Source organism: Dromaius novaehollandiae, chromosome 10 (genome assembly GCF_036370855.1).
Source record: "Dromaius novaehollandiae isolate bDroNov1 chromosome 10, bDroNov1.hap1, whole genome shotgun sequence".
Classification (NCBI taxonomy): Eukaryota; Metazoa; Chordata; class Aves; order Casuariiformes; family Dromaiidae; genus Dromaius; species Dromaius novaehollandiae.
The window spans coordinates 23805845-23820440 of record NC_088107.1 but is presented as its reverse complement, the minus strand read 5'-3'; the positions used below and the strand labels follow the sequence as shown (position 1 = coordinate 23820440).

At 37.5% G+C, this 14596-nt stretch overlaps 2 protein-coding genes across 2 annotated transcripts in view; one reads left to right on the top strand and one right to left on the bottom strand.

The window, feature by feature from the left end:
• Positions 1-14480, top strand: part of REC114 (REC114 meiotic recombination protein) — a 28890-nt gene extending 14410 nt beyond the window's left edge. Inside the window, exons 3-6 of the mRNA XM_026115486.2 lie at positions 2427-2510; positions 7175-7387; positions 9693-9761; positions 13255-14480. Coding sequence (XP_025971271.2) covers positions 2427-2510; positions 7175-7387; positions 9693-9761; positions 13255-13416 — 528 coding nt within the window. The 3' untranslated portion in view covers positions 13417-14480. The remainder of the gene's footprint in view (positions 1-2426; positions 2511-7174; positions 7388-9692; positions 9762-13254) is intronic.
• The window catches only part of NPTN (neuroplastin), a 57615-nt gene continuing 56520 nt past the window's right edge, over positions 13502-14596 (bottom strand). The window contains exon 8 of the mRNA XM_064517629.1: positions 13502-14566. The gene's annotated coding sequence lies outside the window, so the exon portion shown is untranslated. The remainder of the gene's footprint in view (positions 14567-14596) is intronic.

The following is a 14596-nucleotide window of genomic DNA, read 5'->3' as shown; positions in this document are numbered from 1 at the left end:
TTGTTTCACAAAAATAAATACAAACACACTTGCTTTACTGCATTCCAAACTGTGATAATGTTTACTCTTCAGGTCGCTTGTATAAACCCCGAGAATATACCATTTCCAGAAGGGACCTTTACTCTTATTTTACTCTTCATAGTAAGGTTAATCATTAAGTTTTGCCAAGGTCTACTGGGCAATTTTAATGAGAAGCTAAATTTCACTGAGGCTTTCTCAGCTTTCAGTGCATTTGGTCAGTGAGATATTGTACACAGTTGGGAGCTACATGTGCTATGTGGCTCCTTGAGAGCTGAAGAATGGAAATAAGTATAAAATCTCCTGCAGCAATATGGGAGCTACAACCTTTCTGAATTTGCAGCTGAGCTGAAATAAAACTTATTGCAAAGTCTGTTTGCATTACAGTGTTATATTTATGGCAGCTAGCTTCCTGGCACTGATTTGGTTTGGGAGTTGTTTCTGGATCTATCATATTCGTTTGTAGTTTCTGCTGCCTTGTTTTCTGGAATTTTTGCTTCTTCACTTGTTTGTCTCCAGGACAATGACTCTAAATTGGAGAGGATTTTGTCTCTATGTGGAAGGAGGATGCCTTTGGTGTGGTGGACGCAGCCTCCTGCTCCACTGTTTCAGCAATCTAATTGCATTGTGTATTGTGGCTGTGGAGTACTGACTTACCAAGCAAGATGCTCTCTTGTAGTGAGAGGTCTGCCATGTTACATTTGTCTCTGCTAGAATCCAAGTTCCTTTAAATAACTCCTGTAAGAGTAGAGGATGGCCTGGCACTTTCCTTCCATCACAAAGTAAGATCATCTTATTCTTTTGACCTTGAGGCCTTTCACACCTTAGCAATATCTACCTTGCAGCATTTTGAGTGCATTCAGTGCAAGTAGACGTGCTGCCAAGTGACTGCCCTGTCTTACCTGCTGTCAGGGCCTTTCCAAAAACAGTGCAGAGGGAAATTTTCTCCCTCTGACCTTAAATCTTTTGGGGCTGATGCTTGCATGCTGTCTTACCATTCTGGAGTCTATAATAATAAATATCTGCTCAGCAATGAGTCTTTGAGCCAGTTTGCCTTCAGTTCCACTCTTCAATGTTTCTTAGACATCCTTCCTGCAAAAGCCCAGTTCAGTTAAGGTCCACGTGCAACTGCTGTGTGAGGCTGTAGAGCCAGTGTCAACACTTTAAAAGGGCAGTGTCTTACTGCAGTGACTTCTTGTACCAAAACAGAATGGCCGATGGCTTCCCAGTCTGGACTAGCATAAGATGGATATTGACTCTGGCAAAAGCATACTGCTGGTGGTTCAGGATGGGCCTGACTTGTAAAGTTTCTGACCCTTCGGACACTTACAGAAAGCAGCCAGGCCTAGCCTATGTGAAAAGTCATAGCAATTGAAAACCATTATTAGTTCAGATAAAACAGAAATAAAACAGGCAAGTAATTTCCTCCCTGCCCTTAAATTCCTCCCCCCCCCCCCCCCCCAAACTTTGTCAAATGATGACTATGTGGCAGTCTGTGGAATACCTTGGGAACTGCACAGTCCATTCCCTTGCAATGTTCATATGATGTTTTCAGCTTCCTGGGATATTTCTATGGAATGCTAAGCAGTCTGTCTTTTTTGAAAAGACTACCAGTTAACACAACTGAAGTATAAAAATATCTTTATCAAGTTATAAAAGCTGCTGCTTGTTTACCTGAATTCTGTCTGGAGAAAATGCCTGTCTGGGTCTTAGATAAGTCAACTGCTGTCCCATTCTCCAGGTTTGCCTGCCCTCTGCTGCCCTTTTAAGCAACTTCATGGGATGTGGAAGAATTTAAAACTCTCCATTGCAGCTGTTTTATTATGCATATCAAGGAGATTTTCATAATATATATACTCTGAAATATATATGGAAATTAAGATGTACGCTGACATAGTGTTGTTGCTGGAGCTACAGATTTTAATTTAATTCATAGTGTGGTAAAAATTAAGTATTGGCAATTGTGTGCTTTCCATGTAATTTTCCATTATGCTTATGGATAGTAAATTTTTCAGGTTTAATGAAAAAATATTTTCAAGTTTGTAGTTGATGGCTATTTCTGAAATCTCAAATACCAGCCCTTTATGAGTATGTGATCAATATTGTTGGCTGGCTCCTTAGGAAAGGAAGCTATATCATTGTAGTCTGGAATTCACAATGACATGACATGTTCCTCTCGCTTCACTGGGGGCCCCAGGAGGCTCCTTGGGCTGCGTGGTGGGAGGTCATAGAGAAGTCTTGTTATGTTTAGGATTAATATAGTAGAATAAGACTCACAGATATGTAAGATACACATACAGATGCAAATAAGCTTAATGAAGGATGAAATTATGTTAGATAACTTGAGCGTTTACTTCTAAGTGTTGCGTAGTCACTGTTCAAGTAACTTGTGTTCTGCTTAATTTCAGGAAGGCTTTTCATTAATTGATTCCCACAAGTGGTTGAAGATAGTAAGAAGAGCAGACTGCTTGCTGTTTGGGGCAAAGTCAAAGGTCAGTAGAGTTGCTTCTAATATTTCTAATAGCCAACACAGTTCTGTATAGGGTTACTTAATACTGGACAAATTAAACCAGAAATGCTGAGATATTGTAAATTGTCCATATAAAGTAAATATATAAAGTGGACTGAATCATCTTAGTGTCTTTTGCAAATCCTACTGTTTGAGTCTTTTGGACTACTTTGAGAGTGAGCTACTAAAATAGCTAGACTGATATTTATTTAGAATTTGCTGGTCTGAACGTATAAAACCTGAAAATGGGCCCGCATGGCGACAACCACACTGCTAACCGTTAAAAAGATCAAGGGATTCTTATCTATGTCTTACATTCTTAAATGCTGCTTATCAGTCATTTTGAACTGCATATACAACATCTCCCACACTGGCAATTAAATTTAAACATTTCTTTGCTTGAGAATGTGTGAAAGGCAGGTTAGTTTTGTATGTATTCTGTTCTTTCTTGAGCTTGCCATTAGAGTTACATCTTAGAGAACTGGTGCTTCCATTTTGGCACCTCACTCTGGCCAGCTGAATATCTAAAACAATTGGTCTTTTCCTGGCCCCTGAGGCCTGGCACAGTAGTGTCTGGTTAGCGACTCAGGCATTTGGTATTGAAGCTAATGAAAGAGACCTGGACTTCTGGTCTTCCCCTCAGATCTCATGAAAAGTGGTTGGGTAGCCTTTAAATAATTAAATGGCACTTGCTTGTTACTAACTTATGTATAAAATCTCAGTTTTCTTGGTTCTTAAATGAACTCTGGGAGGCTACTTATTTATCTATGCTGAGCACTTGACAGGTTATTCAGAAACAAAGATTGTTTCAAAATGAGAACAGCTCTCCCTGCTCCCCTGATACTTTCTAGGTTTTGTTGTTGCAGGAGAAACAGCTGCCTTCGGTTTAACCATTTGTACTTGACAAGAGAATTCATCTCTAGGTTAGAAACAGGAATTCTGGAAGGAATTATGAGTCCCTTGCTCAGTAGCTGCTAGAGACCAGTTTTAGCTCTTGCCATAGTTCACAGGTCTATTAAGGCATAAAAACATCCCAAGTATTCAAAGTTGTTCTAGCATTCTCCCTGCCAAGAACTCTTGTGGGAGGTACAGACTGGGTTATTACAGTCATAGACAATTGCAACATCAAGCGTAGCTGAAAACTGCACCTATGCCCATTTACATATATTTGGATCCCTCATCTGGCTAATTGTACAGTTTTATGTCTTATAAAAGATGCTACAAACAAAACACTATAGTTTGCAGAGAGGAATGTCTTGCTAATTGCAAAATATAAACAGATGTGAGGCATAATAAATACTTTTCAAATAAAAAGTTATCATCTCATTTCAGAATAAGCCTAGCCTGATAGCGGCACTAGGAAATGCAAAAAGAAGTATCGCAACCTATTTTAATTTCATGGATTCTTGTATCCTGAAACCAAAATACCTTTGCTGATTTTTGTCAGGTTGTATAACAATCTGGAGCATTGCTGGAGAAGAGTATGGAGTTACTGCAGTAATTAGTTTAGATGAATCAGTAGATTCAGTTAATAAAACCAGTTCCCCACCACAGTGTTAAGGGACTCCGCTGCATCTCAGAAGAAACACAAAATCAACATCACAATCATTTTGAGGCTTGAACAAAGCTTTAAGGGACATTTCACTCAGTCTTAAATGAAGTCAATGCATCCAAATGCTTGCTTACCATAAATTCTCACAATTTAAACTGGATTTAGTGGTATTACAGTGGTCCTATCATACAGTGTCTCTATTTGATATCCTAAATGGTAGCTGAAGCGATCCCTGAAATGCTGTAAGTGTATATGTAGTTTCTGTGCTAAATATTTTTAAAAATACTTAAGAACATTCCAGGAAGCCAGCCACAGCACATAACTCCTTATGTTTCATCTTTGGTAGACATAAGTACAAAAGGTACCGGAAAGCAAAGAGTCAAGCAGAAGGAAGTAGAAGCCATTTAAGTGGAGGAAAGCAAGTTACCTTTTCAAGCACAGTTCTTATATTTGAGTGCACAAGGCAACTATGGGGCATGTGCAACTAAATATTCTACTAGATATCATTTGTTTTACCTTTTTGCTCTTTGTTCTCATTCTGTTGTCATTACTGCACTGGTTTCTGTTATTTCACTGTTTTTCTATTCTTATTTTCTTTTGCTTCTTGTTACCTGCTTTGCAGCTGTAGAGAGTTTGAATAATCCGTGTCAAAGAAACATGGAGGTTAATCACTGGGATTATGTACATTAGAAAAAACTGTGTGAACATTAACAGATTGGTTTTCATAAGTCATTAGTATTGCATTTTTAGTGAAAGATTTCTTATGAAATATTCTTTTAACGGAGCCAAGGCTTTATAGACTCTTAGGTAGCAGAATGAATTTCTAAACTGTATTTTGAGAAACTTAGAAGTGTCTTTAAGAGAGGAAGACAGGTAGAATGGATACCTTTCACAGGTATACTATTGAAATTGAGATGTACTATTAGAAATTAACTTATTTAGTGAAACACACATGTATGGCTATGTAATTCTGAAGCCATATCTGTCAGATCTATGTATGTGTCTTATTTATCTGAAACAAAAGGCTGCATGGCTATGACTGCCCTTTATATCCATCTGTCTCTCGTAATCAGTGATCTCATATTAGTCTTTGACATGCCTGTATGAATAAAAACCAAATTTTTAATATAAAAATCTGCAAACAGTACCAAGACAATAATTTACAATATTCTTGTATTAAGCTATTTGTCTTTGTGCTGTTTTCATTAAGCCCACCCCCCAGAGTGGGAAAACATGCAAATTCTACAATCCAAGTGATCTCAAAGCTCATTAATACTTTAGCTCTTGTGTAGTTCAGGTGCTACTGCCCAGTACTCGCAGTTTATGCTAGAACTTGATGCATGTCTTAGCTTAATTATTACTACCTCTTTTTCATAAAGGAAAAAGTTTTACTGTTGTTTAAATGTTTAAGATTAAATTTTATAACAGTGCTTATGAAAAAGTAGAGAACACTATAACTAGCTCAGACTGAAAATGGATTTGGGGATTTTAGGGGTAACTAAAATAGGTGTCCTTTGGAAGGGCTCCAGAAGGAGTTCAAATTAAGGTGCAAGTTACTTTCCTCTCATTTTAATGAGAACTTACTTGTCTGGCATATCCACAAATCAGTTTTCCATTATGTGAAGTTGACTCACTTGCCAGAACATCTTAGCCAATTAGAGGAGAAGTAACAGGGCACTGGTAAAAGAAGGAATGACATTTTCCCTTTAAAAGGCATTAGAACAAGCTTTTATGCTTACAGTGCCCTAAAAATTGCATTATGTATTTAGACATGTAGTGCCTAAAAATCACATAGGTACATCTTAAAATACCATGCATATAAACAGACAGACTGTGCCATGAAGAGCTGGTTCATCTTTGGGACAAAATCTTGAAAGAAGTGAAATATGTCCTTTTATTTAAGTAAGTCAGCAGACAGTATGTCTAGCCATTAAAAAAAATTGGCTTTGTTGAAGTCTCAGGAAGACTCAAATAAGCCAGGTCAATCCAAGTAGAATTTGCTCCTTTTCTGCTACTTTAACCCTATTTCACATTTGAAATTTCAAGATCAATCAGAAGGTCCCAGTAATGCATTCTTTAAATGAGAGTGTTCAGTTTGTATTTGCCTTATGTCATGTGAATGTGCTTAGGACAAGCTTATGATGCACTACAGGCCTTTCAGCCCTCCATTTTCAGTGCAGCTTGCTGGAGCTCAAATATTTGAAGAAATTTCTATTATTATTATACAGCAGGACAACCTGCATTGGAGGTTAACTCTGTCCAGTGTTTTTATTTAGTTTTTAATATTATTTCACTACTAGGAGGAATTCTCAATTTTACTAAATAATGAAAAGATGCTCTCCATGAGCCTATGCTACTGGTGTACATAGAATCTGCCATATTGCAATGGTTAATTTCCAAGGGCTGTTTTCAAGCAAAGGTTAGAGAATAGTTTTTCATTTGCACAGTAGCTCTCTTACTAAATCATTTCAGTTTCTTGCACACTTAATGATCTGTGTTGGCTTCTGTTCAAGGAACAGCTGCATTCATTTGGATTTCTAAATTGAATTTGTATATTTAGCTATACACAGGCAAATCAGGTAGGTAAGGCTGGACAGCAACATAAATCCTAAATGGAAAGCAGAGTTTTCATAAACTTTTAGCTTAGATTCCAAAGTTAGTTAACTTCTGCTTCCTTTAGTGCCATTTCATTTTTATCATCAATAGCTGGTCAGAGTTGGCTTCTTGCTTTAGAATACTACTTGGAGCAGTAAGAACTTAATTTCCCTGCAATATTTGTGTTTAAAAATAATAATAAAATCCTGTTGTCATGGCAAGTTTTTTTCATGTGGCTAAATTTTTGATTAGCTGAGAAGTGACCCTGCTTGTTTACCATTTCCTTGGTTTTTAGTTATTTTTGAACTGGGAATCAAATGTTCCTCTGGTTTAGCTACTGGGCTAGATGAAGATGCCACAGGAAAAACAGGTTTCTTCATATTTAAGTTGATAAGTGATCCAAGAACTGTGACCTTCTTCCTAACAGTGATGAATAGGAATTAATCAAAATAGTTTGAGGAGATGCAGAGTTAAATTAATTTCTCTTTGCTTTTGAGCAGAATGAATGTCGTATGTTCCGTGTTCAGTTTGGTGGAGATTCAAAAGAACAGATGCTGGAACACTGCTGTAATTGCGTGCAGAAACTTGCAGAGTATGTACCAGTTCAAGTAACTGATGAACAGCGCCAGATGCTCTATCAAAGTCTCAATCAGCTAGCTAATGGTGAAAATCAAATGAAGGACTCTGAACAAAATGCATCCATACTACATAGAGTAAGTAAGCAAGAGCACGTGCACTGGAAAATAGAAAAATAATTGACTCTTAGTATTAGATCTGTAAATGATATCTTAGTGCATCTTTGGCAAAACAATCTTTTGCAACTGCTAGACACACATGAAAAATGAGCAACAAGCTATCATTAAAGTCTTGCTAAAAACAAGTTAAAACAATGTTTCCTTGACTGTTGATGGTTGGTGTGTTGTCTCAGCTGTTACAAAGTTAGTCTTTTTCCAGGGAAATAATAAAAAAACTGAAGTAATCAGCCCCTATTCCTTATGAAGAAAATGCTAGCACTATTAGATTTTTTTTTTTTTTTAATCATGAAAAGCTTCAGTTATTTTTAAAGTCACTGTTCTAGGAAATAGACTTTTTTTATTGCTTTATACATCTTAACTGGTAGATTCAGGTTGAACTCTGAAGGATTTGTCATTTTTTTGGCACAATACCTGAACAGTGTAGAGGGTGCCAAAAATGACTAGAGTGATGCATAACTTGCAAGCTATTTTTCTTAGTTAAGATCTGTATTTCATGTCTCAGGAAACTGAATTACTCTTCCTGAAAGCCTGGATAGGAAAATTTGGGAAACCCAAACCTGACATTCAGTTTACATGCAGGGGAAAACAGGTAGTGAACTGGGCTGAAGTTATCCAGGAAGAGAGCTATTGCAGCTGGCTATAATCTTTCTGTTTTATTAGAGTGCCTGAAAGAAAGGGCAGCAGAGTAACCCTCAAAAAATGGTTCTAGCTCCTCAAGCCTATTATAACCTCAGAGCAATCATTTACCCTCTTTGTAGCCTCAAAAAGGTCAGTCATAACCAAGGTTAATATACACAGTTCCTGTGATTATAGGAGGATTGTATTAGGAAGTCTGTGGAATGAGGTTTATAGCTTTGCTCTGGGGTTTGAACTTCTCCTAAGCTGGGGAGCCTGAAAATGAAGAAAACAAACATAAAAGATACAGGGGCTCAGGCAAACATAGGAAGCTATTACTGCTAAAGAAATAACAACAGAGGCTATATCCAAGGGCACTTACCAACTCCCAGGCAGAGGGGGGTATGGTTTGGTAAAACAGTCAGATGCTTTCTGCTTAGGTTAACAAATATGAATGGGGGACAGAGGATAAGAGCTGAGTTGTCACCAAGAAAATGTGTCCAGACTTTCCTAAGTGTCCTTCATCTAAGACTGCTGGGAAGTACCTGGCAGCTTTTCAGCTAGATTACACAGGATAAAAAAAAAAAAAAAAAAAAATGGCCAGAGCCATTCAAATAACTAAGAATTTTCTCCTCCTTTTGTTTACCTACTCCTCTGTTTTGCAGTCATAGAATCTGAAAATACAATAGTTGCATCGATTTTAGCTTAGCCTGATACATTTTAAAGTGATTTCAGGGTAACAACAGAATGCTCCCCTCTCCAAGACAAAGTCCTTAGGCAATCAGGAAAGGCAGATGATGTTTCTGAGGGTGACTGATGCTTGAGTACATACTCTCTTGGGCATCCAGAGGATCACATTTACCAGCTCTCAAAAACATCCCTGCAGCTAACTCAGCCAGGAAAGCTCTGGGGCATGTGATAAAACGTTGAGGACCAAGCCCAAGTCCAGAAGGGGAATCTTGGAGTCCTTATTTACCTCATCTTCAGGACAGAATCTGGGCAAGTCCTGGAATACTGGACAGTAGAGTCCGATTTAGTAAAGAAAGTAGGAAAAAATACATTGCTAAGTTAACTCACACCATTTCCTAGAGGGTGCATGAAAGACGACCTTCAGCAGCTCATCTCCAAGATTTATGGGTTCAACTTGAAGCAGATCACCTCTCCTTTGGGCTTTGCTCATTTCCTGATGAGCTAAAACAAAGAATGGAAGGTAAAGAGTTTAATGGCAGAATACCATTAAATGCCATTAAACAGTCATACAATTGTTAATTATGCTCTCACCAAAAGCTGGACTGAAAACCTCGCTCTGAAAACAAATGTGAACCTGAAGCATTTTTTTTGGTGGTGTGACCCCTAAGAAGGAGAAAAACATGCTCCTGGTGAGCATACACATTTTTAGAATTTCTTCTAGTATGTAAGTAGTTTGAAAGTTATCTTGGTTTAACTATAGGTCTGTTATTTCATGTCTTTAAAAAGTAAAGACAGAACAGATGTGCATTCAGGTTTCATAAAAAGATGTCTTTTTACTGCATAAGGTAGCTGAGCACATTCTCTTCCTGTTATCTCTAAAAATGGAACTACCACCCTTCTTGCACATACCCACACTCTTCTTCCTAAGATGATGCTATTTGAATTTGATATTTTCCAGCCAGATGAGCCTTTACCAGATTCATGCACAAGCCTTGGAGAAAGAAGATCTGTAACACAGCTAGCACAGGTAAAAATCTAATATTTGGATCCTGTAACTTTTTTTCTCTGGCATGGAGAGAGCGTGAGCTATCTTGTACCCTGTAAACATCTGATAAGAGTCTTCACTGAGCATCAGGATGCTATCAGCAACGATGTTTCAATTACTTACAGCCATACTAGCAAAAACACAGGATCTTGTGTGTAATGATCTAGACCTAGGATATAAGCTGCAAAAAAAGGAGGTTTCATGGTATAATTTAAACATTTGCTTTTTAAAAAAAGAAAAAAGACACACACCAAGAGCAAACAAATACCTACATGCCACATACAAGTAAATGACTTTGTCAGTGTTCCAGTCTGCGGTTACCTCTGCAGTTTCCTGCAGTTATAGCATAAGTTTGAAAATACTGGTCACCCTTGACTCACAGCAAAAGCATCTGTAATTCAACTGACGTTTCACCAAGAAGTCCAGGGTAAAATGGTGTTTTAAAATAGTTTGATGTTAATTTTTTTTTGGTATTGTCCAAAATTAATAAGGTGATTGAGGAGAAACAACTACTGTTTCTAACTTAAGTTGCTTTTAAAAGTTCCCAATGCATCTTTCTTGCACTTTTTTCCTAGGGATAGAATAATCAAGTCAGTGCTTCAAATCAATGGTTTAAGGGACAATTTCTATGCATCCTATTACAAATCTGTCATCTCAAAAGTATAAGCCTTAAAAGGCTTTTGGGATTTAAAGTATAAACAGACTTACCAAACACTTTGTTTCCAGAAAGTAGAGTTCTCTGAGCTGCTCTTAATGATGAGCCATATACACGTCCTGCTGGTCAACTACCAACAGCTTTGTTCTTATCCCTGTACAGATCTGTGGATTATATTCTAGTACTTCCAGGTATGCTGAAGCATGATGATAATTTGCAGAAAAAATAACATTCACTTAGTTTTGGATCTAAAAACAGGCTCTAATTTTTACCTGCAGTTTCAGATAATTAGGTACTTTCAAATAAAGCAGTTGCTGCTTAGGGTGGGACTGAGTTACTTGCTGTACTGCAGTACATTAGGAAGTCAGTAGGAAATCTATATGTACACATTGTTGTGCAGCTGAGTTGAGTGCAAACTTAAGCTGTATCTGTTACTTGTCCATTGCTTGGGCTAAGAAAGCAAGCTAGAAGTCTGACAACACCTTAAAATATATTTTTTTGCACCTATATTTCAGCGTTTAGTACACTTCTTGTCTGTAATAAGGGCAGATGGGATTTACTGACAGCCTGAATGGCAATCTCAGGAGTATCTCAGACCTTCCTGATAGCCTGATGTTACCAGTGAGCAGGTGCCTGGCACAGATGGAATTAATGACAGTGGTTGCACAGGGCACAGTATGCCCTTCCTGTCCTGGTCATAGTTTGGCTCTGTGTTCAATATCCAGTACAGAGTGATCAAACAAGGCGGAGCTTGCCTTCAGCAGCTGTAGTTTTTCACAACTAAGCTCTGCTTTAAGAGGCAATACTAGAAAAGATAAACTAAAACCAGCACTATAAAAGAAAAATTTAGCTTTAAAAAATTGCTATTGTTAGGTCTAAGTGTGAGGCAGGTGCCAGACATACCTGCTTCTGATAAAAGCTTTCTGGTACCAAGACCTTTCTTTGCCATACACATTCATCCATTTCCCCTTTGAATGAATAGCAAGCTCCCTGGCACAAAAAGATGCCTTCATGTAGTACTTTTCTATACAGCATCCTCCACTTGTTTCTCTGCTTTTTAGTCAGCTTAATACAGCTGTGCTCAGATATGGTGTTTACCACCCTCTGGCCCACAGGCTTGCAATACCAAGTTCATTCAGGGTTGAACTTGTTTTCCTATTTCTACTTCAGAGACATATCCTTTCAGCTGGCTTATTTATGCTCTGGAATTTAAATTTCCCATTTCTGCCACCTCAGGAGACATTTTCTGAGAGCTCCATTTACCATTTTAAAGTTAGCAGAAGCTTTACTTTAAGCATTCTCTTTACCATTTTTTTTTCCTTTTTCCTCTAACATATCCAACAGACTCCAATTTGTGTTTAAGGACATTGTTCTCTACTCAGGACTATGACACGAGCCCGGAAAAACATGATACTGCAATGTGAACCAACAATAAGATGAGCAAAAGCACTAGGACATATTCCACCCCCCCCGCCTCCCTCCCCCCCCAGTCAAATATGGATATGCTCCAAATGTTAGTGTGCCCAGGCCATCTGGCAGTTGTCCTACACTGTTACAGGTTTAAGCCACAGAAGCTAGGGCCTGACTTAACAGTTTATAGCAATTTTGACTTTTCCAGATGGAGAGGCTTAGTCTACCCTGCATCTCCCAAATCAGTGCATAAAAAAAAAAAAAAAAACCCACAGGTGAAACTAGGCATTTGAAGTTCCTTAAAACAAGATACAGACTAATTATTGTTAGCTCTTTCCCTCACCCCCAGATAACACAGTAAACATTCACTATGATCCCCAACTGCCCCTGCACACCATGCTTTCTGCATTATGAAAGTAGAGTTTTAGTCTTTAATTCTACTTTCCTCTCCCCTGCAGAGTATCTAAAAAGCATTAGTAACTGATGCTCCTGCTGTTACAACCTTGGCAGAGATAAGTAAAGAGTGAGTGGGAAGTGAGGACTGTAGAAGATATACAGCCTAAGTAATGGAAAAATTTTGGTACACAAAGCCTCAGAGACATTAGCAACACTGGCTACAGTAGGACCCTTAGACAGCGAAGTTGCAGTTTCTTCAATATAGCTCAGATCCAGCAGAGAAAACTGGCAGCCAACCAAAATAAAGTTTTAGTCAAGCTGGTTCAGATTGTTGTCAGAGTAGCAGCAGCACAGAAAGTGCTTAGGAGTTGCCATCAGTCCATTAGGATTGTGCATTTCTGCAGTGTATCCAAAGGATGAGAGCAGGCATCTCCTACCCCTGATGGAAGGTTGTCAAGGCTTCCTCAAGCATGATGTAGTGCAGCTACTAGTTTTATATTGAAAAATGACACGATGCACGTATTCCCCTCCCCCCATCACCACCACAAGAAAATGGATGGGAGGGGGGTTTTTAGGTTTTAAAAAGCCCCATAATTTATTTGTAAGAGAAATCTTGCTAAATTAAGGTCTTAGAAGCTAGAATTACCAGAGAATGTTTCAAACAGCATTATATACACTTTATAAAAGATCCTTTTTTGTTACACAGAATGGATTCACTATGAGGCAAAAGTCACTGTTACCCAGGAAATTACTATCTCTGATTTAAATAATTGCACAGTCAAGAATTCAAAGTTGCATAAAAGCTATATGAGAATTGACACTAAGTATCAGATAAAAGTTTATACAGAAATCATATGTGAATGAAAGTATTCAAACAGCATATTAACAAGGCAGATGCTTCTTTATTAAATACTGAAGGGAAAAATCTGATGCAACTGAATTGTTACAAAAAAACATGTAATACCACCTTTTATGTACAAGATTAATACAACACCTTTGTTTTTACTTTTGCAGTCTGTGCTGAAATCGAAGTCTGAGCTCCCCCTTGTGTATCGGCATTCTGTGTGGAGTGCACAGGAGTTGGGGCCTTTTATTCGCTTATGTCTTATGGATCAAAATTTCCCAGCTTTTGTGGAAGATGTGGAGAAGGAATTGAAAAAACTAACAGAAAGTTGAGAAATATTAACTTAGTACTACTAGAATATACAGCACTCAGGATCCACAAGCTTAAATATTGTTAATTATCTGAAAAAATCTCACACAGTTTTGTCAGTGTTTTATTTTTAAAAACAGGTGAATCCACTTTTTTTACATCATTGCACTTCAACAAATACACAGAACACAAGTTCATGCATCTACAGTTACGCACATCATGAGAACCCTGTTAGGTCTATTTCTACAATCTTTAAATCATGAGAAATTACAGTGTCAAACTGAAGAGTATAACTAGTTGCATAGAATATCACCATGCCGTAACATTTCATCATCATTTAAACAAAAAAGAAAATTATAAAAGTTTGCCTGAATTGAATGTACAAGAATATGTTGAACACATCAGTGCAAAAGGATTTGAGAATTTACATGATTTAACAAAAAAAATCACTTAAAAAGCAATCATATATATATATTTATAAACTGAAGTTTTGTTTTTGTTTTTAACTGCATTTCACCACCACCACTTTGTTGAACCATTCCAGCTTTTGAAGTCTGATTATTGGACACCCAAGTCTCTCTATATAGGTTAAGCCCTTAAGATAATTTCAATTTATATTACTTCTCTAAGTACCAGAACAGTATAATTCTCTCATCTTTCAGACATACAGTAAGGAATGAATATCAGCAGCTTAAAAATGAAACACATTTACTGTATTTTGGTTTTCCCCCTCCCCCAAAATATAAATATATACTGTATATATTTTTAAGTTTTGCTGTACTTTACAAAAAAGTATCACTAGATGGCAGCGGTGCGTTTTAGAGCTTGGCCAATTTAACAGCTACCTTGAGTAAAAAATGGCGCATGCATGATCCGACTTACTACTTCTACCGTTTAAATATATCAAGGAAAAAAAGCAACATTCACAGCACATCAAGCCCAAAATAGTTTACACCTTCTACACTGAAGCATTATTAAAATTTATCTGGCTAGGTCATCCTTACAGGAGAGGCTAAATAAGGCATGCTTTAGACAGTCATATTGTTGCTCACTTGAAAAGGAAAAGGAAAAAAAAAAAAAAAAAGAAGACAGAACTGGAGTTCTAGAACCAAGAGTTCCAACCATTAAATTTAGCAGGTCATATTGCCATCAGTCTCTCAGAAACTTAAAGCTCTAAAAAAGAAATGAAAAAAGGTATTAGTC